Consider the following 27,515-nt stretch of genomic DNA (forward strand, 5'->3'; position numbering starts at 1 on the left):
TTATTAAAAAGATGACATGCTTGTCACCTTCAAATACAAATGTTGATCAAACTAAATATAGAAGGAAAAACCCGATCCGCGGTGGTGACAACTTATAAAGATACTTACAATAGACGTCCTTTTTTGTGTTAGGGTGTGTATGTGTGTGGGGGGGGGGGGGGGGCAAGTACACAAGCAGAGACCTATATACTAGTATATAGGTCTCTGACACAAGTAAACTACTCCTGTGTATGCTAGTAGCCTAATTGTAATTACAAATTCTCGTCTGTTGAAAATATCACCCACATGCAGACTTTAAAATTAAGCATTAATCCCAAATTGGTATTTGTAGCGCGCGATTGGTAATCCCACCCCCGAGCAATAGGCTGGTCAACTTCGCTAGCCAAGGGTGCTGGTCGAACGCACCTGTTTCGTGTCCTATTATCGAACGAACCGACAGAGGAAAGTGGTGGGAGTAAACATTGGAGATGATGGATGCAGGAAGCCGACTCGGAAATTGACATGTTGAGGCCTACTACCTAATCTAACACATGTCTGTCAGCGATCCACTCCTTCGGGAGTTAAAAGGTATGATGGAGCTCAATACTTCACCAAAGCATCATAAAATCACATCCGTGTATAAGGACATGCACGAATGGTCTAACGTTATTGGTCATTCCGACATTCGTCTGTCGCGGCCCGTCTGTCGTCTGTTCTGATGAATGAAGAGATGGGCAGCATATGGAACTTTCTGTCCCGCTCCTGGGATCTAATATTGGGGTTTACGGTTATGGATAATTTCTGGATATCGGGGGGGGGGGGGGGGGGGGGGGGGGGGGTGGGGGTGGGGGGTTGCAATATTCCTAGGACCTAGTAGAGATGTTTGGAGTTTGGATTCTATATCAGCTCTGTATATTGTTATATTATCTATATTGGCGGTCCAATGAAAGGCGTTATAGTGGAGTACGCTAAACCCTTTGATAATAGAAATAATTTACCAGACAGAGATTTAGTTGAATTTCGGAATGAAAATATTAATATAAACTTTGTTTCAATCCATTTTCATATATAAAGTATAACAAAGAGAATATATACAGAGGAATGGAATTCGGAGACAAGTTTAGTAAAACTTATATGGATCCATTTCCAAGAGTTATCTTATCAATTACAATGATATTAATAATAACAAGAACTATCTTTAAAAAAGATAAACGTCATAGTTTTAATGCTGGTGGTAATAATCATGTAAAACTGCTGGTGAAATACTATCAACGAACTAATGCGTTTCAGCACGGATAACAAAATTAAATCAGTTTGAATCATTTTTGGTGATAATAAGACTGCATTTGAATCAGGAATATAATTTTATTAATGTGTCATTTGAAAAGATACATCCACTTATTCAGCTTGCATTCTTAACTTTGTTTCGTTTTTAACTGCATATCTGCATTTTCCATTTACCGCTACATTGACCAATCACATACTTCATCTTGACCAGTAACGCCACCTGTCGCATCATATCCGGGACCAAAAGAATATTATACGACTATGCCGAAAAATAATATGTTGGAGAATGTTTGAAATGATTATAAAATATATTTAAGGGTGGGGTTGGGTGTGAGTGAGAAGGGTTTGTGAGGGGTTGGGTTAGGAGATGGAAATGGGGTGGGATTGCCCGTGCCAAAAAGAGTAGGAAGTACATGTACCAGTAGTTTATAGGAAGAGAGGATGACTGAATAAGATAATTCAGTCAAATCTTTTAGAGTTGACAATGAATTTTTGTACAGGTGAAAATATGAAAGTATTTTCATCGTCAGAAAGTTTGTCGTTCCCGAACAAAAGTAGTTTAGTTGTGAGAGGAAGATCTATGTTGTTAAATATATGCAAAGGGATTTGTGAAAAGAGACGACATTGTAAGAGATAATTTTCATTTGTTTCGTGTGATTCCATACAAAGAAACAAAGGACTATCAATAAGATGTCTTCGCTGAAGACAAAAGTTAAGGGAACTACATTCCATTCTCTGTCTAGCGTTGTGGATCTGACCAATTCTTCTACCAGTGAAGTAGAATATTAGAATTTTATAGATGGGCATGTGTATGAAAATATTAAATTAACAGAAGGGTTGACAGTTAGGTTATTTAGCCATTGTGGATCACTTTATTTATCACATAACAATTATGACAAAATATTACATTTCAGGAATTGTTTTGGAACTTAGAACCAAAAATGAAGTTGTCTGTGACAGAACACCAACGCTGCTGAAGCTGAGTAAAAATCTAGAAGAGATCTTTAGGAAAGGTCTTAAAAGTAAGTAGGACAGCTGTCAATAAGAGGTAGCAGTAAGTCAAAGGTATTTTTGTGGTTACAATATAAAAGACACCATCACAGGGAGGATTTGATTTCTGAATTTGTTCATATAAGATGTGTATATTTTGATGATTGTACATAGTATTTGGACTATTTTTGCCTGCTTTTTAGCTACCAACTGCTTACTCTGTGGCTTGAGGTCGCTCAAGCTAGGTTTCTCTCCTCTCTATTAGTCATAGCTAGCTAAGCTATGATCGCTCTAGCTTGGGGGTTGCATGCCCCTATAGTATAATTAGTATCTTAATTGTTTAGGTGTATCTTTTGAGTAGCGAGTAAAAATTTATTATGTAATATTGTTTGTTGATGTTATTTAGTTGTAAGAATGAGCAGCCCCTAAGAATGCCAAAACCTTTAGATAATATTTAATATGAGCCTGAACAAGTTTTTGGTTCCATTCAATAAATTTTTGACTTTCATACTGTTTTGGTGTGTTGTGTAATCAATTGATTAAAATCTTTTCGTATGTATTTTCAATGTTTATGCTAGATAATTATGGAATCTGCAATATAAGATTATTAATTAAGGAATAGGATTAACTTTTTATTTTGTTCTGTTTATGAGATCATATATCCAATGGAGTACAAGGTAATTCACATTTACGAACACTTTACTGACTGATCCATTGGATTTATGATCCCATAAACTAATTAAAAAGTAAATACTTACATTAACAATACAGATACATACAATAATCTTATGTTATATATATGATCGAAATTATTTTGACGTCAATTTTTTTCCAAACATGTCGTTAACAACCATTTGCAAAAGCCATTGACAGACAGCTATACCCCTTCCCACTTTCTCTATAACAACAGAAGAAACATGCATCTATGATTATATTCATTTAATAACAAAATGTTTATTTATCAAAACAATTTCACGATTGTCTTATTGTTTTATGGAATAAATCATTGATATTAAAATGAGGTATGGTATTTGTTCGCAATCACTTAACATGTGGTTTGCAGAAAGAAGTCCACCAATATTTATATAATGCATAGATATTTTCTCATGAGTACAGGGCCATCTTCTACACTCAAGTAATTGAAAAATAAACAAACTCGCTCACACCTAGGTTATCAATTTAGAAACAGTGGAAATTGTTAGGAAATCTGTTTGTATTGGTTACCATTTATTATTTCCAGAATCATTTTCAGAATCCGGCTTTATTGTCTATTTTCTGTGTTGTATCATGATATTAGAAAATAACAATACTTTGCAGATCCTGGTTGGTTTGGGAAGTGTGATTATTGGACATGGATAAGCAAGCTCACCAATATTTCCAAACAAAGGTACCAGCTTTATTTTCCTGATTTTAATGTGTCACACTTTACAGGTTTGGCGAGCATTGTTTAGTCCATTGATTATTATATGTGTGGTGGAACTAGACTGGGTTGAATGCCAGTGGCCAGGTATAGTTCAAAGAGTGAGAGTGTCCGTCTAGATTTTGGAAGTCCTGGGTTCGAGTCTCGGGTCTGGTCATGGCATTTCCTCTACTGTAACTCATGTATCACCCTGATGTTTAAGTGTTACTACTTAATTATCAGACTAGTTCTGCGATCAAAAGGGTTTTATTTGAGATTGAGAAGTTTTCTATGAATAATGTATCGAGAGGTATTTGTTTACCGCTATGTAAGTCCACACTCTGACTCCAATATTTGATCAGACACAAGATACAAGATACAATTTTTATTTTGTCCTCTGTGTTATAACTATTCAACATAACTCAGAAGAGCTATTTATATGACAGAAATCATCAAGCAAACAGAAAACTGAACCATATGGAGGATTTTGTGAACCATAACAATCATCACCAGTGTCTGTTAAATTAAGTGTCAAATGCTACTGTAATGTTTAATTTCTGCATTGTTTCAGAAACAATCCAATCTTGTCAATGGTCATAGACTCTGTCAAAGAATCAAAGAAAGTAAGTATTAAAATCTGTTGGTTACTGTACCAGATACAAGATCTCTTATCTTATGTCAGGTTTTGAGCAACATACCTCAGTATTGTACCTATTGTTATGAATAAGTAAAAAATGTAAAGTGAACAACACAATTTTGACAAAACATTTCAAGATATTCCATTGTTTAGAACAGGCTAAGCCTATGGAAGCCCCCTTTTTATAAAGCATGCTACAGATAGCATTAAATATTATCATAAATGTCATAATGGTTTCTCCACATGCTTGATAGCCAAGACTGTTTTGTTTTAAAAAAAATAGGTACATGTACAAGAGTTAAATATATATACTGAGGGATTTTAAAAGATTGTAGTAATTCAAGGGAAGGGAGAAGCAGAGCTCTGACCTGTTGTCTTTCGAATTTGTTTATATAGATTTAAACAATGACTCCTTAACCCTAAAGATTCCTTACCCCGCCTTAATATGGTATTGGTTATTTCCCTTTGTTAACAGGTTTTCAGCAGTTGTGGGCGTGGCAGATTGTTCATTCGGTCAGCATTGGTAAAGAAAGTCTTAGCCGTTCCTGTACAACTTTTGGCTAAAGACCATCAGTTAGCTCAGGTATGTAATTCCTTGTGTAACAGTGATCTGCCAGGTGTAAAATATATTGTGTGGTACATTTACTGATACGTAGAGTATCAACTTTACACAGTGTACTGGCATAAAATTGGAACATGATGTAAACTGTATTCGGCATCTCCATAAGGAGTTCAGTTCTCCTCAAATTAAAAGAGAAAATTTAGTACAGTACAATATATAGGTTGGTCTTGTGGCACAGTGGTAACACACCTGCCTTTCACCTTGGTGGCTGGGGTTTCGATTCTCCGTTCTTATGTGAAAAGGTATGGGGTCACCTGCCCGTTTATGTAAGTTTCTCTGGGTACTCCTGTTTCCTCCCACAGCAAAACCCCATGTGCTCTCCTGTCTGGGCTAACAAAATTGTAAAATAAATAAAGTTTACATTTCATTTATTTAGTCTCCTGGTTTGTTTTTGTCGCTAGAAAACTTGAGAGCTTCTTTAGGGGGCCCTCTTTCATGTTTTTGAGATGAGTGGATGTTCTTGGTTTTAGTATATGTATGTTAAAGATGATAATGTATTTTAGGTGTTTTTTAACGTTTCAGAAATAATTTAAAGCATGTCTCATTGATAATGTTTTGTTTGCAGGAGTGGTATACAAACAATTCTATTCTTGGGGATGAAATACTCGTAGGTAAGTATTAGAAATAGACTTTAAACTAGTAACAGATAATATAACCTTTACAAGGTGTCCCTGTCATACAGAAAGTATCCTCTGTATTTTAACATTGTAAAGAATCAGAATCTCCATGAAATAGTAAATCTTAATTTGTTGATGAATACAATTATAAATGCCATTGAGTTGTGTTTCTTCTATTAGAGGAAATTGAGGCAGTTTCATTTAAGACCTGAATTTATCCATAATGCGCAATTTAAAAGCAAATTCATGAGCTGATTCTTGTAAAAAGATGCTGAGATATGCAAAGAAATTTTCCTGGTAGTTAACGTAAGTCTTCACATGTACAATGATACACTAGCATGATTATATATTCTCTCAAAATCAATTTTTGAAATATATGAAAATCTGAAATAAAATCTGTTGGTTCTGCATGACCCTAAATTAAATGTAGTGTTCTTAATAAATTGCTCAAAATCTGGGTTATTTTTCATACTCAACATCTTGACATAAAATCTTTTACACTTTAGAATATACACTTTAGTATTCATCCAATTTTGATTACAGAAATTTTCCAGTCACTACTGTTTGAATTGACAGAAGTCCCATTCCAGTTACAAATTAAGGTAATTTGTTTGCAGTCAATAACACAAGTTCTTCACAGGAAGATCAGGACTGAAAATGACGAATATTTTTGGATTGTACATGTTAAATGAGTAATGATTTTTGTATTCTTCAATTGCAAATACTCATTATCAAAATATTTAGGACCGTAGTTTTCTCTGAAATTTTAAAATGCAGGTTGTTTGAGTTTGACTTTCCAGTTTCTAATGAATCTTCACAGAAAAAAAAATATATTGAGAAGCCAAACAATCCTTTCTGCTTCACTTTAATTACAGAATGCCAGCTTTCTAGACAACACTTGGGATTTAGCAGTAAGTATATATATTAACATTATATTTGATATGTCAATTTCTGGTGGCCAAGTGGTTAAGGTGTCCTGACACTTCACTTTATCACTAGCCCTCCACCTCTGGGTCGCAAGTTTGAAACCCATGTGGGGCAGTTGCCTGGCACTGATCATAGGCCAGTAGTTTTTCTCCAAGTACTCTGGCTTTCCTCCACCTCGAAAACCTGGCACGTCCTTAAACATTGTTAAATGACCCTGGCTGCCAATAGGATGTTAAACAATACAAACCAAATAAACCATATGTCAATTTCTGTTATCATGCATAACAGAAAATTTATGTTTCAGTCTAAGTCACATTTTGTTAATTGTCTTTTCAGGAGATTTTCAGCTAATTTTCTCATACCTGGTAATATAAGTTATGTGATAAATAGAATCTTTACACTTGTGTAAGTGTAATATGGAATTGATAATAAACTTGATAGAAATTTAGGTCCATGATATATATATTATGATATAGAGGATCATGAAAGTTTCCTGTTGAATATAACATACATTTCACTTCCTTAATACATATATTCAATGTCAAACCATTCTATTTTTTATCAATTTAGATTTTAAAGATGATAAAAAGAAAGACAATCTAAGTATCAAAATAGCATGGGAATTGATAGCATAATATGTGACATGGTACCTTTATGATATTACACTTAACAACAAGACAGCATCTTTATGAATGGGCATCAAATTTTTTGTGAAATGAGGATTTTATCAAAAACAAACTGCAATATATGTTGCAGAAATGCAGCAAAATAGCCACTCACACTACTTTCGCTTTATTTGGATCTGAACCGAAAAATCAGCAGATTCCAATGCAGTGAATAGAAAGCACCATCATTGATTGTCATAAAACATCACAGTGATGACATAAAATTCTTAGTTTTTATAAAGTTGAAAATTTCTAAAATTTCACTGGTAAAAATGTAACAAACCAAGTTATTTACCAAGTTCAATAGATGCCATATTAATTAATTCCTAATCATGTACAGTGTATGATCCATTTATTACAATTGATATGACAGTTATATATACATGTACTGTATAACTGCATGACCTAATTTGAAAAGAATGTCTGTACAAGTATACCCCCAGTATCAACAGATCTAATTTAATGTACGTGTATCTATGTTCTTACTATTGTAGACATACAAGAAGTTTGAGTTTGTGCCCTGTGATGATTTGGGACTACATGTACAGTAAGTAGCTTCTACCAATGTATAAAGATATGGTAGCAAGTTGGGGGCCTCAACTTCCAAGCAGGATCACTCTCTTCTTTAACACATCTCTGACATAAATATATACTATACTAGTGAATAATGTTAACTACCAAGACAGCATCTTTATGAATGGGCATACATTTTTAGGTCATCTGACCCGAAGGGTCAGGATGACCTATAGTCATCATGCTTCGTCCGTCGTCTGCCGTGCGCCGTGCGCCGTGCGTAAACTTTTCACATTTTAAACTTCTTCTCAAGTTCCACCAGTAGGATTGAGCTGAAACTTGCCTGAAATGATGCTGGGATGGTCCTGACCAAGTGTTGTTAATTTTCGGGTCGGTCCGAAATCCAAGATGGCCGCAATTGCCGCCATTTTGAAAACACATTTGAAACTTCTTCTCAAGTTCCACTGGTGAGATTGAGCTGAAACTTGCCTGAAATGATCCTGGGATGGTCCTGAGGAAGTGTTGTTATTTTTCAGGTCGGTCAGAAATCCAAGATGGCCGCCATGGCAACCATCTTGAAAAAACACATTTTAAACTTCTTCTCCAGTTCCACTGGTGTGATTGAGCTGGAAATTGGTGAGGATGTTAAGGAAGGAGAGCCAATAAAGTGTTGTTATTTTTCGGCTTCGTAAAAACTTTGACATGGCAGCCACGGCAGCCATTTTGTAACATGATTGCGCAATCATTGTTCTTCTGAACAACACCTATTTCAAACTTCTTCTCTAATTCCATCAGTGGGATTCAGCTTTAACTAACCAGAAATGATCCTGAGATGGTCCTGACCAAGTGTTGTTATTTTTCAAGTCGGTCAGAAATCCAAGATGGCCGCCATGGCAACCATCTTGAAAAACACGTTTTAAACTTCTTCTCCAGTTCCACTGGTGCGATTGAGCTGGAAATTGGTGAGGATGTTAAGGAAGGAGAGGCAACAAAGTGTTGTTATTTTTCAGCCTCGTAAAAACTTTGACATGGCAGCCACGGCAGCCATTTGTAACATGATTGCGCAATCATTGTTCTTCTGAACAACACCTATATCAAACTTCTTCTCAAATTCCACCAGTGGGATTCAGCTCTTACTAAGCAGAAATGATCCTGAGATGGTCTTGACCAAGTGTTGTTATTTTTCAAGTCGGTCAGAAATCCAAGATGGCCGCCATGGCAACCATCTTGAAAAACACATTTTAAACTTCTTCTCCAGTTCCACTGGTGCGATTGAGCTGAAAATTGGTGAGGATGTTAAGGAAGGAGAGCCAATAAAGTGTTGTTATTTTTTCGGCCTCGTAAAAACTTTGACATTGCAGCCACGGCAGCCATTTTGTAAAATGATTGCGCAATCATGGTTCTTCTAAACAACACCTATATCAAACTTCTTCTCAAATTCCACCAGTGGGATTGAGCTCTTACTTACCAGAAATGATTTTGTGATGGTCCTGACCAAGTGTTGTTATTTTTCAAGTCGGTCAGAAATCCAAGATGGCCGCCATGGCAACCATCTTGAAAAACACGTTTTAAACTTCTTCTCCAGTTCCACTGGTGCGATTGAGCTGGAAATTGGTGAGGATGTTAAGGAAGGAGAGGCAACAAAGTGTTGTTATTTTTCAGCCTCGTAAAAACTTTGACATGGCAGCCACGGCAGCCATTTGTAACATGATTGCGCAATCATTGTTCTTCTGAACAACACCTATATCAAACTTCTTCTCAAATTCCATCAGTGGGATTCAGCTGTAACTTACCAGAAATGATCCTGAGATGGTTCTGGTCAAGTGTTGTTATTTATTGGATCGGTCAGAAATCCAAGATGGCCACCATGGCCAACAGTGCCACTATATACTTGCTACAGAGAATACATACTACAATAATAGAAGGTTTTTAATTTAGAGTCAGATGACCGTTAAGGCCCCTGGGCCTCTTGTTTTGTGAAATGAGGATTTTTTTCACACTCCTTTCGCTTCATTTGGATCTGAACCGAAAAATCAGCAGATTCCAATGCAGTGAATAGAAAGCATTGTCATAAAACATCACAGTGATGATATAAAATTCTAAGTTTTTATAAAGTTGAAAATTTCTAAAATTTCACTGGTAAAAATGTAACAAACCAAGTTATTTACCAAGTTCAATAGATGCCATATTAATTAATTCCTAATCATGTACAGTGTATGATCCATTTATTACAATTGATATGACAGTTATATATACATGTACTGTATAACTGCATGACCTAATTTGAAAAGAATGTCTGTACAAGTATACCCCCAGTATCAACAGATCTAATTTAATGTACGTGTATCTATGTTCTTACTATTGTAGACATACAAGAAGTTTGAGTTTGTGCCCTGTGATGATTTGGGACTACATGTACAGTAAGTAGCTTCTACCAATAAATAAAGATATGGTAGCAAGTTGGGTGGCCTCAACTTCCAAGCAGGATCACTCTCTTCTTTAACACATCTCTGACATAAATATATACTATACTAGTGAATAATGTTAACCTCAGGTTTGTCAAGTAGGGACCACCGAAAGAAGTGATTTAATTGAAGCAATACCACATCATATAAACAACATCTACCCTAGTACACAGCATTCATAGTCCGCCCATGTGGTGTATATCTTAATGGAATTGGAGTTTTTGAATTTGACATTTTGGGCATTAACTGTTAATTCAGTGTCAGATACATGTCAAGTGGCAGGGGATGTTGTTCAGAAATTTGGATGGTAAAAATGAACAAGTACTTTCTGATTGTGATGTTTTAAGCTGCCTGGATGTTCTCAAGCTTTGAATCCATCATGGGTTGGCTGTCACACTGTCACACTAAGCAGGAACCATAACATTGTAGACTACATAAGAAAAAGGAATCTGTCCTTGCAAACGTATATAAGAAAAAGGAATCTGTCCTTGCGAAGGTGAATGATTAGAAAAATAACCAAAGTCAAAACTTTCTCACTAGGCCTTTCTGAGAGGACAGAAAGGCCTAGAGGCAAAGTTTTATTTTTTTGTTATTTTTTGTGTATATATATTTATAGATACTTGATAACAGTAATACAGTGATGTTGTCCTTGACAACAGGTTGGTACAGGGCCATTTACTGGTAGTCTCTGTGGAGCCAGGCAGTGTGGTGGAGGAAGATGTGAGTAAACACTTATATTATTTATTATAACATTATAACATGGGCATATGGAGTGATAAACATACATGTATTATCACATAGTCAGCTGTTATCCAGTGAATCGCCCATGTAATATTAAGTAAATATACCCTGGAGCATTTATCATTGGCTGTGTTAGTCAGAAGTCAATTATGATCATGTCATAACATAGACAATGACGTGACATCATGATTTGTGAATGGTGCAATGAAATCGCATACTTGCCAACTCTTTAAAATTCTCATGGGGAGAAAGTGCATGAGCGACATTTTTGACTGGAAAACACATTTCTCGCGCGACACATTTAGCAAATAAAAACTAAGGGGAGATAATTTGCTATTGGAAAAAAACTTCCCTGTCTGAACACTTCCCTCCATCACTTAAAAATAAATAAAATAAAACTTATTTCAAGCTTGGCCAATGATCTTTGATCTTTTTATTCAAGTTTGGAAAGTAAATTATATATAGCAACCTGTTACAAAAAAAATATGCAAAATTATTTTATTTTTAATTATTTCTGGGAATTTATCATATTAACTCACTAATTAAGCTGTCTCTCAATAAAAGTATTTAATTTGATAATGTTCTGAAAAGTATGTTGTAAGACAGATGTCAGTCAATGAATGCAAATTATCACAATGATATCATTTCTAGCAAGCTTTGTCTCAGTAAACCTCAAAACAAAATACCTAAAATACCACAATAAATATCTAGAGTAGAAGAGTTCAATATAATTTCTGAATGAAATTTCAAATGTTGCTTTTGATTTAAAACAAAATACAATACAGTACTCAGTGCTTGGTAGGTGGAGACTGGAGACTGATACTTAATTTCTTAGTTTTAGCATGACAGTATTTAGTTGAAGAAAGTTAGTATTTGTAGACATGATTTTGTCTTTCAAAATAAGAATTGGGAAAGTTTCTGCCAAAATAGGTCTCTGCTAATTGACACTACCGTCGGCTGACCATAGGTATGCTGATTACTGGCAGCCAGGCCTTTGGTCTTAATGGTTGTTATTGTGAATTTATTATCTTATGCTAATTATTTAAAGATATTAGCCATAAATGTAGGTAACATTTCAATAAGTAACCTGTCACATTAGATACTTGGTTGAAAATATTGCCAGTGTTGTTTTCACTTTTTCTATCTGAGATTCACGTGTCTGTTTACTGTTGTTACTGTCAAGTAGAGGTCGTTTGTGCGCTTGCCATCAAAGGCAGTATACGAAGCCAATGGCAAGCGTTAAATCATCCATGATCGACCTGCTATGAAACCATCATAACGCGTCCTCAGCTTAATTGGTTTTGATTAATTGTTTATTCATTGGGGTAGTGTCACCCTGGCAGTCAGTGAAGTGTCAGGATTTCATTACGGTCTGTGAGCAGGTATGTAACTGACCAATGCCCCACACATATGTCTTTCACCAGCCAGCAAGCGTTACCTGTCATAGGCCTAAGTGAAACTAACAAGATGAATAGGGGCTCAATTGGGGGTTATCAAGACAGGGTCTCCAAAATTGGGAGAATACCCTATTTTCTATCTATACGATCGGGAGACGGAGCAGGGAGTCTGAAATCGGGAAATTCTCTACTGAATCGGGAGAGTTGACAAGTCTGAAATTGCTGTTTCTGCTTGATTATATCCTCTCTGCGTTTTGACTTTAAAATCTGTCAGAATGTAAGTTTTCTGAGTTATGTGATCAAAAATATCTTAGAGTTGTTTATTTCATATGAAATTTTATGTAACTTGTCGTAAAGGCACAGATTTGTCAATTTCGCACAAAACAGGAAAATCAACTCTGTACGTTTTTATGTGTTTGAAGTATTCTGTTGATATGATAAAATTGTGACGTTCTCTTGACAGGGAAAGATTTCACCTGGTGACGTGCTTGATGAACTGTACAAACAGCCTCTAAAAAACAACAAGATAGCCTATGTAAGTCAGTCAAGACTCAAACTACAGTAAAATACTCAGTCAATATAAGTTGGCTTGTAAAAAAGTGACATAAAACTTTCCAGGAAATGGTCCTGAGTGAGGCTCAGGAAACTGTCATTACATATTATCATGAGTCAGTCATGAGTGGGTCTAGATTTGAGTTTAAGATTTTGAGATTTAAATGAGACAAACATAAATCATACTTGTAAAGGAATTACTCTGCTAGTTAATTAATTTTCTACTTTCTTTTTAGAGTATATGATTATTATGTTGAATGCTTTTTGTTTTACTTTGTTCTAATATTAGGAAAGCTGAGAATATGAATATGCTCTTAAATACTTCACTTTTAGTGATATTTTCATAGCATATCAATGTTACTATTTTAGTTTAAATATCTGTGTCTAAATTTGGTCCAGGCACACAATTTGCTGCAGAAATACCATGGGCTTCCAGTTCATATGGGCGTTGTGAAGGTAAGTGTTGTACACGTTCCTCACTGATCTAGGATATTATGCAGCTTAGATCAGGAGTAAATTTGATATGTGCTGTCTCAGATTTCTACTGTATAAACGGTGTTTAATATACAGTTTTAATGAATTAAATTTAATGAATTAAATTTAATGAATTAGTGAATGTTTTATGTGTTGTTTAATATACAGTTTTAATGAATTAAATTTATTGAATTTAGTGAATGTTTTAATATGGTGTTCATTGTCTACCTTCAATATTTGTACGGCTAAACTTGTGTACTTGCATGAGTTTGATCATTGTAGATTTTCTAGACACTTTCAATGTACTGTAGTAATGTAGGTACGTGTAACAACTGCTGTAATCACACATATTTTAGTACACTAAATCTTTATCAGATTTTAACAGACTGGAAAAAAGCAATTTAACAAAATATTCATTTAGTACATTCATAATTTATCGCAATGTTTCTGATGAACATGAAAGAGCTGAAGTAGGATTATCATAAAACTCTATTCTTATACTGTAATACAGTAATGCTATATGCCACAACATTTTTAGCTCACTGGTTACGAGTAAGCGTGAGCTAATGCTGTACCCCTGGCATCTGCGTCGGCATCTGCGTCGGCATCGGCGTCCCATCCCACTTAAATTTTTTGAGGCAAGCTTTTGGAAAGCTTGTAAGACCATAAGTATACACCTCAAAACCTTCTACTTTCATTAGAGGTCTAGGAGTGATGTTATGGCAAACTTGTGCAGAAAAAATTGTGATTTCACCATTTTGTGGACTTAACTTTTTTGGCACCAAAACCCAATTTAAAGTTTTTGGGGTAAGTTATTGGAAAGTTTGTAAGTCCAAAGTATACACCTCACACCCTTCTAATTTAGTTTGTACATTCATTAGAGGTCTAGGAGTGATGTTATGGCAAAATCATGCAGAAACAATTTGTGATATTTTTGCATTTTACCATTTTGTGAACTTAACTTTATTGGCACCAAAGCCCACTTTAAAGATTTTGGGGATAAGTTATTGGAAAGTTTGTAAGTTCACACCCTTCTAATTTGGTTTATACATCCATTAGAGGTCTAGGAGTGATATTATGTGATGTACAATTTAAAAAAACCCCATACTTATACATACATAAAAATAAGTGCATAGTGTGATTGCTGCTGCGGGTGAGCTTCGCGATCATTGATTGCACTTGTTAGAACTGGCATTGATGTCAGTGTGTAGGCCTCTGGTAATCCACTACAGATTCACTATGTTCACACTAGAGTATGGTGTAGGAGTCAGTCTTTGGTTTTCTAATGGGTCTGCGGGGAATTTGATTCGGTTACAGTATCAGGACAGTGAAGGGAACTTGTACCAGCCCATCATACCACTGCTCGGAGAATGTGGCATCGATCCTCTGAGTATCGGGGGCTCTTCTTCCTGGCAGGATCAGACGAATACCCTTAATGGAAACAGGAAACCCCCGCACGCTATCCTAGAGGAAGAAGAGGATACAGAAATACCAGTTCATGGATCTGATGGAGGGTCAGTATTCAAAGGAGATTGGTTATACAGTTTATCTGGTAGTAAAGTGGGCAGTATAGTGAGGATACTTATAACTTTTAACGTTTGTCCTGTTGTTACTTAGTACAATCATCATGGATGGGGTACCATTACATCAAAGGGGACGGATATTTTTCAGGAATTGTAAATTAAAAAATAATTAATACTACTAACAGATAAAATAAAAGGATATATTTCAAGGTGTTATATTGCTTTAATTCTTTGGGCTTCAATATTGAATCTGAATATATTATCTGCACAGGCAGAAAGGATATATTTTATAGAAGTTTGGAATAGTTTTATTCAGAAATGGCTATAATGTTAATTTAGATACAATGTTTATAAAGGAATACAAAAATTCACCTGTATGTTGGTTTAATTTTCAGAGGTATTGACAATATTTAGTCAATCTTATATGTACATATATTTTCAGAGCTCTATATGAAGCTTCCTACCTTGGTCATGCTATACTAGGAAAGGTAAGTTATTAGCCTTTGGTGGCTATATATTCACATTAATCACGGTGTTAGGTCAGATTGGTCAAGTTTGTTCTACACCAAATGTAGTAATTTAGATTGAAATAAATACTTAGATTGTTTGTTACAACTTGAAACATGTCATTTAACGTTTTGAATTTACTCTCTGCCGATTTATAAATATTTTTTTTACCATTGCCAAGAAGGGCAATTTACCAACAATTTATACTAGTACCATCTTAAAGTTAAACGTTGGGTCCTAATACCAAAAGGTTCACTTCACTTACATGTCTGTAATCTGTTAATGAGCTAGAGGTATACTTTTGTAGGATGGTCGTGTACAGCGGATAGAAGATGCAGTGGCACTCGTCCTAAAATGTAACAAAAAACAAAGGGTGAGAATTTTTTGTCTGCAGAAACGATCTTGGTGCTTGATCCTTTATATAGAAGTATGAGATACTGACCTTCACCTATAAAATGAGTAGACTGTACTGTTCTCCTACAAGTTGACCTTGACCTATATACTGACACCTTGATCTATTTATTGTCCTTTACCTATATACTGACCTTGACCTATATACTGACACCTTGATCTATTTATTGTCCTTTACCTATATACTGACCTTCACCTATATACTGACACCTTGATCTATGTATTGACATTTACCTATATACTGACCTTGACCTATGTACAGACCTTTGCTATAGACTGACCTTGTCCTGTAAGCATTACTCTGTATGAAGATAAGTTTAGTAGTCATTGATTAAAAGGAAATTTGTGTACACCTGATAAATATGGCAAAATCAAATTTTTAGCCCACCATCATCAGATGGTGGACTATTCAAATCGACTTGCGTCCGTGGTCCGTCGTCGTCTGTCCGTCCGTCCCTCCGTCCGACCGTAAACAATTATTGTTATCGCTATTTCTGAGAAAGTTTATCAAATTTCATATGTAGGTTCCCCTTGGTCCCTAGTTATGCATATTGCATTTTGGGACCGGACGGATAACAACATGGCCGACAGGCAGCCATCTTGGATTTTGACAATTGAAGATTGTTATCGCTATTTCTCAGAAAGAACTGAAGGGATCTTTCTCAAATTTGATATATAGGTTGCCCTTGGTCCTTAGTTATGCATATTTCATTTTGGGACCAGTCGGATAACAACATGGCCAACAGACAGCCATCTTAGATTTTGACAACTGAAGTTTGTTATCGCTTTTTACAGAAGGTACTGAAGGGATCTTTCTCAAATTTCATTTGTAGGTTCCCGTTGGTCCGTCGTATTGCATTTTTTGACCAAACTGAAAATATTGTCGACAGACAGCCATTATTGCTAAATCTCAAATTTCATATATAAGTTCCCCTTGTTTGAAAAGTACTGGAGGGATGTTTCTCCATTTACACAGATTAGTAAGAGGAAGGGGAAAATAGAGAAAAGATCAATCTGACATGGAACCTATAAAGAGCATTCAATGGTGGGCGCCAAGATCCCTCTGGGATCTCTTGTTAGTTAGACAATATAAAGAATAGTGATGAAAGAAGGAAATTGTTGATATGGAAATGCTCCACTGGCCTACAAGAAAAAGTGAAGGAAAATCTGTCATCAGAATGGACATGTACTATCCTCTTCACTTGCCATTTGCCAGAATAATAATAAATTTGAATATACATGTTAAATTTTGGACAGTGTTTTCTGTATGTTTTCTGTGGTGTGTTCTGTCACCATTTAACTATGGTCAGCCTATTAAATTGTCTTTTACACTACAAAGGCTCCTAGATTACTAGTAGTTTCACACATATTTGCATATAATATCATTCCAGTAATTTTGTCATATTTCAGCGAGTAAAACTTGACCTGCGGGAGAAGGAAATCTATGTGTCAGATCTGACAGAAGATAAGGTAAGGATATGGAACATTGTTATACTGAAACGATTTTAATCCTCATGTCCCTGCAGACAAGTTTGGGATTGTGGTGTATAAGAATCAAAATGTCTTTCTTTCTGTCCAAGAAATCTCGTAAGTGCAGTTGCCCCTCTTTCACAGTGTGTTGGAGGATCATCACATGTAGAAATTCATTTCTGACTATCTTTGCTAGAGCTATGGCCCTTTATTTTAATTTCTGACTATCTTTGCTAGAGCTATGGCCCTTTATATTTAGGGATTCTGCCTCGGAAACCTTTTAAGTACAAATCGTACACCTTTTGTTGGAAAGTTGTTGTTGCTCACCACAATGAAAGTTAATCATATGACATGCGTTGGCAGGAAGGAAACTATGATTCAGTTTGTTTGTTATGGCACTTTTTCTTTATTCTCTGTTCCAGAGAACTTGCATGTATTTTTTGTTTGGCGTAATCTCAGCTTCCTGAGAATTGCAAACTGCTTAGTAGGGACCAAATTCACTGCTCAAATATGATGATTTACTGACTTAGGTAAAAGTAAAGTACAAATGTAATTATATGAACTTTTATATATCTGTAGAAAGAAAATATCAACATGTTTAATCTGAAATATGCATAATGTTTTGAAAATGTATTGTTTCAGTTGGTGCTACAGCATGCGTACACTGCCATATCTGCGTGTGGGAGACGGACGGATGCTCTCACATACATTGGCTATATTGCAGGGTATGTACTGTTTACCTAAGGGCGCACAAATTGTGAGAATACCCACTGGTTTTTAGTTGCATATTGTAAAATCGTAAAGAATTAAGATGCAAGTACATAATATAATTAGTCATCATGTTACTGCAAAAAAAAAAAAAAGTTCTTTTCTCATTGAGGGATTCTGTTTTTGCCCATTATTCAGGAGACTGATTAAGAAATTAAATCTTCAAAAGTATACCCAGTATTAAAGAAGTCTGTTCTTTAACTGTGTTTACTGTAGCGACCAGTTTGGTATTTTGTTGCTAGGGAGACCACCTGTAGTCTGGCTAAGGACTTCGTATGTCATGTATTCGAGATGAAAAATGATGAAGAGGTGAGTCTAAGAAGTGTTTATACTACTGGGGGTTACAACCAAGAACAAATATGTACAAAAAAAAAGTTTGATTATATCATAGAAAAATTTGTATGCAATCCTGTTAAACATCATTAAGTATTTTGAATGTGAAAAGAAGAGGCTGTAAATTGTTCAAAACCTCAGTAAATAGCCATATATCAGTGTTATCTTTGGGTTGTACAGATGTAGAGTGTATACCGTCATGAATACGGAGTGTGTTCAACCATATTTATCATTATCTATACCGATTTTATTACTTATGTCATATAGTTATTCCAGAAGTAACAAGAGTTGTGAATTGTGTCACCCCCCACCCCTTCCCCTATAATATTTTGTTAATTGTGATGTATGTGGTTTTAATGGGATGTGCAAAAAGAAATCACAATACAGCAATTTTGTTTTCCATTCCAGGCCAGACTCGCACTTTGTACTATGGGTGAGCATATACTTTCTCAAATGTTATTTATCATGTTGAAATAAGATTCAGAAGGTCTTCAATTTTAGTTCTTTGCAATGAAAAGCCTTGCATTTGATCTTTGGTCTTGAAAACACGTGTATCGTAACGCCAAACACTGGTGTACCAGTATGTTATGATACCAATTTCATTGTGAAAAATTATCATTTGACAGTCATCTTAATGCATACATAGGCACAGATAAGTTATGAAGATGTTTACAAAAAACTCCTCAGAAAGATCTTTAATTATCAATTTCTGGTCAACACAAATTTAGAGTCCAAGATTTACTATTTCCCAGCTAGTAAAACAGCTGAGAGTGTAAAGGCTTGAATTGGATAGACTGATATCTGTATTCATGAATCAAGGTTGGTAAAAGTGATTTATTGTGTCACCTTGAAAAGGTGACATATAGGTATTACTATGTCGGCTTGGGCGGCTTCGTTGTCCGCACAATGGTTTCCATGCAATAACTTGAGTTCCCTTTGGCCAATCAAACTCAAACTTCATACCATGCTTCCTTACCAAAAGTGCTTGCTTGGGATTGCTTTTCAGGTTCAAAGGTCAAAGGTCAAGGTCACTATTAATAGAAAATTGGTTTCCGTGCAATAACTCGAGTTCCCTTTAGCCAATCAAACTTCATACAGTGCTTCCTTACTAAAAGTGCTTGCTTGGGATTGCTTTTCAGGTTCAAAGGTCAAAGGTCAAGGTCACTGTTTCTATTAATAGAAAATTGGTTTCCGTGCAATAACTTGAGTTCCCTTTGGCCAATCAAACTCAAACTTCATACAGTGCTTCCTTACCAAAAGTGCTTGCTTGGGAAAAGGTCTTACTACAGGCATCACAAATCAGTATAGATAGCACTATGATGACATATTCGGGGTAAGAAGTTCTGTACATAAATGTAGGTAAATGTTCTTGCAATCAATAAATGCTATCAACGACTTCACTCATCATGTCTACAAACCTCTTAGATCCGCCACTCCAATTGATGTGTGTACATAACGTCTTTAGAATTAGGACTAGGGTTAAAGGGTAGTCATCAGATGAGTTGGCAACAGGTGAGATATTCATAACACTGGTTTAAGAATAATCACTGCAATAATAATTAATTCACACAGGATTTTGTGTAAAGATTGTATTTGATATCAATTTATTATTACTACTCAAATTTATGAAATGTTGTGCATTTGTTGTTTTTCTGCTTATAAATGTTTACCAAGGGAAATAAAATCAGACCCTGAAAATGTTTTTATTTTTACTTAAAACCTATGGATCTATATATTTCCAATTTTTGTGTCGCCTTTTTCTGAAAAAGGCACCATATAGGTATTACTATCATTCATGAGTTCATTCATTGTATGGGAATCCATCCGACAAATCATACAAATTATACTTGGAATAGATACAATGAATATCCAAGCTGTTTTTAAACAAATTCAAATCCTAGCTTGCTGTTCAGGCGACACATCCACTTCCGTGGAATTCTTGTGATTTCATAAAAAGCGTAATACCACAGTAAATGTTCTATATTGTAATAACTAAAGTAAAAAGTCAATAAATGTGTTTGGTCATATAGGAATACTCTTCATTTTCTGATACTGTAACTGTCCATGTCGTCCTCTGATATCTGTCCATGTCGTCCTCTGATATCTGTTTATCTCTATCTCTGGTATCTGTTTATCTCATTCTCTGATATCTGTTTATCTCATTCTCTGATATCTGTTTATCTCTGTCTCTGATGTCTGTTTATCTCTGTCTCTGATGTCTTTTTATCTCTATCTCTGGTATCTGTTTATATCTATATCTGATATCTGTTTATCTCTATCTCTGACATCTGTTTATTTCATTCTCTGATATATGTTTATCTCTATCTCTGATATCTGTTTATCTCTATCTCTGACATCTGTTTATCTCTATATCTGATATCTGTTTATCTCATTCTCTGATATCTGTTTATCTCATTCTCTGATATCTGTTTATCTCATTCTCTGATATCTGTTTATCTCTGTCTCTGATGTCTGTTTATCTCTGTCTCTGATGTCTGTTTATCTCTATCTCTGGTATCTGTTTATATCTATATCTGACATCTGTTTATCTCTATCTCTGACATCTGTTTATCTCTATATCTGATATCTGTTTATCTCATTCTCTGATATCTGTTTATCTTGTCCTCTGATATCTGTTTATCTCTATCTCTGATATCTGTTTATCTCTATCTCTGATATTTGTTTATCTCATTCTCTGATATCTGTTTATCTCATTCTCTGATATCTGTTTATCTCTATCTCTGACATCTGTTTATCTCATTCTCTGATATCTGTTTATCTCTATCTCTGATATCTGTTTATCTCTATCTCTGATATCTGTTTATCTCTATCTCTGATATCTGTTTATCTCATTCTCTGATATCTGTTTATCTTGTTCTCTGATATCTGTTTATCTCTATATCTGATATCTGTTTATCTCTATCTCCGATATCTGTTTATCTCTATATCTGATATCTGTTTATCTTGTCCTCTGATATCTGTTTATCTTGTCCTCTGATATGTGTTTATCTTGTTCTCTGATATCTGTTTATCTCTATCTCTGATATCTGTTTATCTCTATCTCTGATATCTGTTTATCTCATTCTCTGATATCTGTTTATCTTGTTCTCTGATATCTGTTTATCTCTATATCTGATATCTGTTTATCTCTATCTCTGGTATCTGTTTATCTCTATCTCTGATATCTGTTTATCTCTATCTCTGATATCTGTTTATCTCATTCTCTGATATCTGTTTATCTTGTTCTCTGATATCTGTTTATCTCTTTCTCTGATGTCTGTTTATCTCGTTCTCTGATATCTGTTTATCTCATTCTCTGATATCTGTTTATCTTGTCCTCTGATATCTGTTTATCACGTCCTGTGATATCTGTTTATCTCTATCTCTGGTATCTGTTTATCTCTGTCTCTGATATCTGTTTATCTTGTCCTCTGATATCTGTTTATCTCTGTCTGGTATCTGTTTATCTCGTTTTCTGATATCTGTTTATCTCTTTCTCTGATATCTGTTTATCTCTTTCTCTGATGTCTGTTTATCTCATTCTCTGATATCTGTTTATCTTGTTCTCTGATATCTGTTTATCTCTTTCTCTGATGTCTGTTTATCTCGTTTTCTGATATCTGTTTATCTCTTTCTCTGATGTCTGTTTATCTCGTTCTCTGATATCTGTTTATCTCATTCTCTGATATCTGTTTATCTTGTCCTCTGATATCTGTTTATCACGTCCTGTGATATCTGTTTATCTCTATCTCTGGTATCTGTTTATCTCTGTCTCTGATATCTGTTTATCTTGTCCTCTGATGTCTGTTTATCTCTGTCTCTGATATCTGTTTATCTCTGTCTGGTATCTGTTTATCTCTGTCTGGTATCTGTTTATCTCGTTCTCTGATATCTGTTTATCTCTGTCTCTGATATCTGTTTATCTTGTCCTCTGATGTCTGTTTATATCATTCTCTGATATCTGTTTGTCTCTGAAATCTGTTGATCTCGTTCTCTGATATCTGTTTATCTCTATATCTGATATCTGTTTATCTTGTCCTCTGATGTCTGTTTATCTCATTCTCTGATATATGTTTATCTCTGTCTCTGAAATCTGTTGATCTCGTTCTCTGATATCTGTTTATCTCTATATCTGATATATGTTTATCTTGTCCTCTGATATCTGTTTATCACGTCCTCTGATATCTGTTTATCTTGTTCTCTGATATCTGTTTATCTCTATCTCTGATATATATTTATCTCTATATCTGATATTTGTTTATCTCTATCTCTGGTTTCTGTTTATATCTATATCTGATATCTGTTTATCTCATTCTCTGATATCGGTTTATCTCTATCTCTGATATCTGTTTATCTTGTCCTCTGATATCTGTTTATCTCTGTCTCTGATATCTGTTTATCTCTGTCTCTGATATCTGTTTATCTAGTTCTTTGATATCTGTTTATCTTGTTCTCTGATATCTGTTTATCTCTGTCTGGTATCTGTTTATCTAGTTCTCTGATATCTGTTTATCTCGTTCTCTGATATCTGTTTATCTAGTTCTCTGATATCTTTCTACACTTACATGATATATTTATTTCTGTCCTTGTCATTTCAGCACAAGGATTCCAGAGGACACACCTACTTCTGTGATAAAAAAGTGCATATGGCAAAACATCAAGAGAGCAAAATTAGGACCAATTAGAATCACTAAGGAATGGCTCTTCCAGTTCTTATTAAATAAATTTGCATGCTGATATTATTAAGAGTTTTGTACACAGTAGTGTTTTAGTAGTATTCAAACTTATACAATTTTTTTTATTGGTATATGTATACAAGATTTAGCTAAAGGACACGCTAAGGTAAAACTTCAATGTATACACGTGTATATACACAAGTTAGCAAAAGGATATGCTAAGATAAATTTTGGACTTGGCCAATTATTCTCAAAATTATGTGCTTTTACTTTGTAAAATGATTTTCATCATTCAATACACAGTATTATATGTATCTATTAATAAATGCTAAATAGAAACAAAAGTCTGGAATCACAAATGTGACAGTCCATGTCTAAATCACAAAAGCATTAGAAAATTTACAGTAAAACTCACTTGTGTCGAACACGCTTGAATCGAATACATCGGATGAGTCGAATGTTTTGTTTGGTCCCGATTTTTTCCCTATATATATGTACACATATTTGAAACCTTAAATAATTACATTTTTAGGTCGCCTGATACAAAGTAAACTTTACTATAGTTTATGTAGGGAAAATCATATTTTTGACTATCATTTATTGGGTTTCTTTTGGAATTAATTCTATCTTAAGTTAGAATTAGCAGTTTTGGAAGGCAGTTGACAAACATTTTTTGTTTAAATTGGGCCAACTTCAATTTTTATTAGACCTTTCCTTTGGTACTGTATGACTCTGTTTTATCTGATTCTAATACTTGTACATATATATGTATATGTATTTATGTAAAGAGATGTTAATTTTGGTTTGATATTACATTGTCCAGCATGTATTTCCCAGGACACATGTAAACAGTTGTTACTTAGTGTGTATGATAGGTTGTGTTTTGTTATTAATTATATGGCATAGAAACACAAATGGCAACACAAATGATGAAAATGATTTTCACTTGTGACCGGATATGTCTAAAAATAGTGTTCCTTCCTCATTTGTACTTTTTATTATGTATATCATATACTGTCAGTATTTGTACTAGGCTGATATTGTCATAACTGATGCCTATCAGTCCAATATTGCACATTTATAACAGAGTTTCACATGTAACTTTTTTCAAATTATAGACTCGAGGTGAAACGCAATCGTTAAATGATGATAATTTTATTCAATATGTTGACAAGGATGGTGAATTGATGTTTAATATTGTTATGTTCTTGAGGGGATTAACATTGTTTTAGAATTATTTTTTGTTTAAAAATATCATTTATGTTTGGTCGTCATTATTTTTGTAAATATTGTATGGGGAAATTATACTATTCTTTGTCAGCTCTTGTTTGTTTGTGATGGTCAACCTGCTGCACTTTAATACAAATTGTTCTTCTTCCTGAGTGGAAAGTGAGTTTTCTGGTGCTATGATAATTGAAAATATGAATTAGATGTTAGTTTCTCTAAATCTACAACATACTGAGGTTTTGAGGTATATGTTATTGAGAGATATTTCCTTCTATCATGTATTAACCTTTATTTTATACAATGCAATTGCCATGTTAGAAACTAGTCAAGTTAATTCATAGTTCTAATCACATTAAAAAAGATTTGGTCCTAGTTTCATAAACATTTTTATCCTAAGTGAATATTAACTTAATCTTAACATTTTCCATAGGAAAAAAAAGGAAAGCATCTTTAACTCCATCATTGCTTTCCGATGGAAGAAGTAAAGATACCTTAAACTCAGAATTGTTCATGGGAAAACACAACAAAATCTACTCAACTTAACTCGAAAAATGTTTTCCAAATCTTATTGAAGATTAAAAGTTCAGGAATTTCTTAAATTTCAGGAACATTAGCTTTTTTCCTACGTGTATTCCAGTTTAGCTTCCTGAACCTGGGAGTGATAGTATCACTAGTATCCAGGTCTCTAGTATCTGTTTGTCTTTATCTCTATAATGTATATCTTCTGATTACATGTAGGTTAGGTTACCTGTAGGTTAGGTGTAGGTTAGGTGTAGGTTATCTGTAGGTTACATGTAGGTTAGGTGTAGGTTAGGTGTAGGTTACCTGTAGGTTAGGTGTAGGTTATCTGTAGGTTAGGTGTAGGTTATCTGTAGGTTAGGCGTAGGTTATCTGTAGGGTACATGTAGGTTACCTGTAGGTTACCTGTAGGTTAGGTGTAGGTTATCTGTAGGTTAGGTGTAGGTTAGGCGTAGGTTATCTGTAGGTTAGGTGTAGGTTACCTGTAGGTTAGGTGTAGGTTACATGTAGGTTACATGTATGTTACCTGTAGGTTACCTGTAGGTTACCTGTAGAGTACATGTAGGTTACCTGTAGGTTAGGTGTAGGTTATCTGTAGGTTACCTGTAGGTTATCTGTAGGTTACATGTAGGTTACATGTAGGTTACCTGTAGGTTACCTGTGTTAATTGTCTGTAAATGCTGTTCAGGTACGTGTTATTTCCAGCTACTTAGGATTTTTTCAGTCTGCATTCCTCTCATATTTCTATAGTAGAGTTCCCTTGGCCCTTAATAGTATACTCATTTCCAGTATTTTCCTGGTCCCTATAGCCCCAAAGTCTTCTTCTCGCTAACTGGTATGTGGTTTTTAATTATCTTTTATTTATACAGTATATGTTAAACATTCTACACTATTCTGAGGTAGAGAATTATCTGGTCTGCAGCAGTGTGGTTTGGAGGACGATATTTAAAAATCCTGAAAGCCTCTCTTTGTTTTTGTTTTATAGATATAAAACTTTACCAAGTTAAACTTCATAATTCCCTGTGGGTTTTATCTTCATTAAATTTCCTTTATATCTGCTCAGTTACATCAACAATTCAAAGGTATTAAGTATGTAATAAACATTTAAAAATAGAATGTGAACCAACCCTACATGTGCTGAGTTACATCCCCAGATGATCAACAGAAAAGGATGGCTTTGTTTATCAAATAGCGAGAAGTTTCCCTGCCAATTCATGGTGGCTTTTCACATTTAACCTGTCTTTATTTTTTGTCCAATAGACTCGTGTTGACTCTGTAAGACGTAGACGATGGGACTTTTACCCAATCCTTTTCTTTGTCTTCGCATCATTCTGATATATCATAGTTACTTCCCTTGGTTACACTTGCCAGCAGATCAGGGCTGAGAATGATGGAGTGTTTATCATGTTCAAATGAATGACCTTGGAGCAGGCAAGGTCACAAGGATCAGTTTTGATAAAATTATCTTTACATTTGAAGATGTTTAAGTTATGGATGTCCCAAATGCTCAAGTATCCATATATAATGTACAGTTTAATGATATTGTTTTCTTTTTCACTTTTTTTTTATTTGTTTACCTGTATATAATTACAGATTATTATATGCATTCTTCATATTAATCAAGGTTAAACATACATAAGATATTCTTCCTGTAAATATGGCACGTTACATGCTGTGTTTACATATTAATCCAATAAATATACACAGTTTCATACATTTCTGATATATAATTACCAATAGAGTGACCAATTGCATTTATTTTACGATTTTCCAAATCCATACTTCTCTTCTCAGATTTTCCATTTGTATGTTACGTAAAGTCATTTACTTATTTGTGATTGTCTACCTAGTTTAATTCTATTTAAAGTGAAACTTTTTTTTTTCATTTTGTGCAATAACCAGCTTGGTGTTTAATCCAATATGGGGATTTTCAGTTAAACTGGACCTGTAGACCTATAAAATAATTCTTCTGAATAAGGTTGTCTGATGCTTGTGTGTTGTCTGTTTTTAAAACCAGAACCTATATTATTAGCCATGCAGATTTGTCTGCTTATTATTTCAGAGTCTGGTTATATATTTTTTTTTAAGTACAAATACATTTTTGAAAATAATTGTTTTCGATCAATGATAATTGTGAACGGGGTATGTATTACAAATATTATGTTATATATCATGTACCAGTATTTGTAGAATGTGCAAAATACATCGTGACCATTTTTTTTTTTTTTTATGATGGACAATATCTTTCTTGTTGCACCAAACAGGGCAGGGCCAAAAATCTGTGATAATAGTAGGTAGGTTGTGAATTATTTTATACAATAAAACATTCCAGGCATGACCTGTATATAATATATATCCCTTTTGTTAGTGCTAACTAGTTTCCCCCAAACTGGGTGTTGAACTCCCCGGTGTATACACAAGGGCTTCACGTTTCTATGGTCTAGAATGAAAAAATTAACCCTCTGGTCTGATCCCTAGATCACTTTCTTTCATTATGGGTCATAGCCAGGTGTCAGGTCCTTGTGGGTGAATACTCTTCTCCCTGATCAGATAACCCTGTAGTTTTGGTGTTATGAATATTTAATTAAACTTTATAACTTATTTTGTTTATCTCAGAAAATAACAATCAGAAATTTTATGAAAAAACACTTATTTTGATAACAGAAATGGGGAGTTTTCTCCCTTGTTAGGATGAAATACCATTCCCGCCATTGTGCTTCCTCAGTTGTATTGCTGTTGTCAGTTATATTTGTACCAACATATAAGTCAATAATTTAACAATTGTTTACATTTAATAAACTTCTCCAATGCTTAAA

At 34.6% G+C, this 27,515-nt stretch overlaps 1 protein-coding gene across 3 annotated transcripts; it reads left to right on the forward strand.

The window, feature by feature from the left end:
- The first annotated feature begins 440 nt into the window (after nt 1-440).
- LOC117333925 lies at nt 441-27,515 on the forward strand. 3 transcript variants are annotated; one of them, XR_004534021.1, is made up of 21 exons: nt 441-567; nt 2,181-2,288; nt 3,574-3,643; nt 4,227-4,278; nt 4,768-4,875; nt 5,480-5,525; nt 6,075-6,133; nt 6,407-6,442; nt 7,618-7,670; nt 10,761-10,821; nt 12,703-12,774; nt 13,191-13,247; nt 14,583-14,779; nt 15,231-15,276; nt 15,603-15,668; nt 17,117-17,176; nt 17,819-17,901; nt 18,187-18,253; nt 18,686-18,710; nt 22,876-25,044; nt 25,166-27,515. XR_004534021.1 is itself a non-coding variant. In XM_033893346.1 (20 exons), exons 1-20 carry the CDS (start codon nt 531-533, stop codon nt 22,908-22,910), a joined length of 1,338 nt encoding a protein of 445 aa, XP_033749237.1. In that variant the 5' UTR covers nt 441-530; the 3' UTR covers nt 22,911-27,515. The 3 variants fall into 3 exon arrangements, 2 of the variants coding, with proteins under 2 accessions (XP_033749237.1, XP_033749247.1); XM_033893346.1 differs by having other exon boundaries at nt 22,876-27,515; XM_033893356.1 differs by lacking the exon at nt 7,618-7,670 and adding an exon at nt 10,004-10,056 and having other exon boundaries at nt 22,876-27,515.

Source organism: Pecten maximus, chromosome 1 (genome assembly GCF_902652985.1).
Source record: "Pecten maximus chromosome 1, xPecMax1.1, whole genome shotgun sequence".
Lineage (NCBI taxonomy): Eukaryota > Metazoa > Mollusca > Bivalvia > Pectinida > Pectinidae > Pecten > Pecten maximus.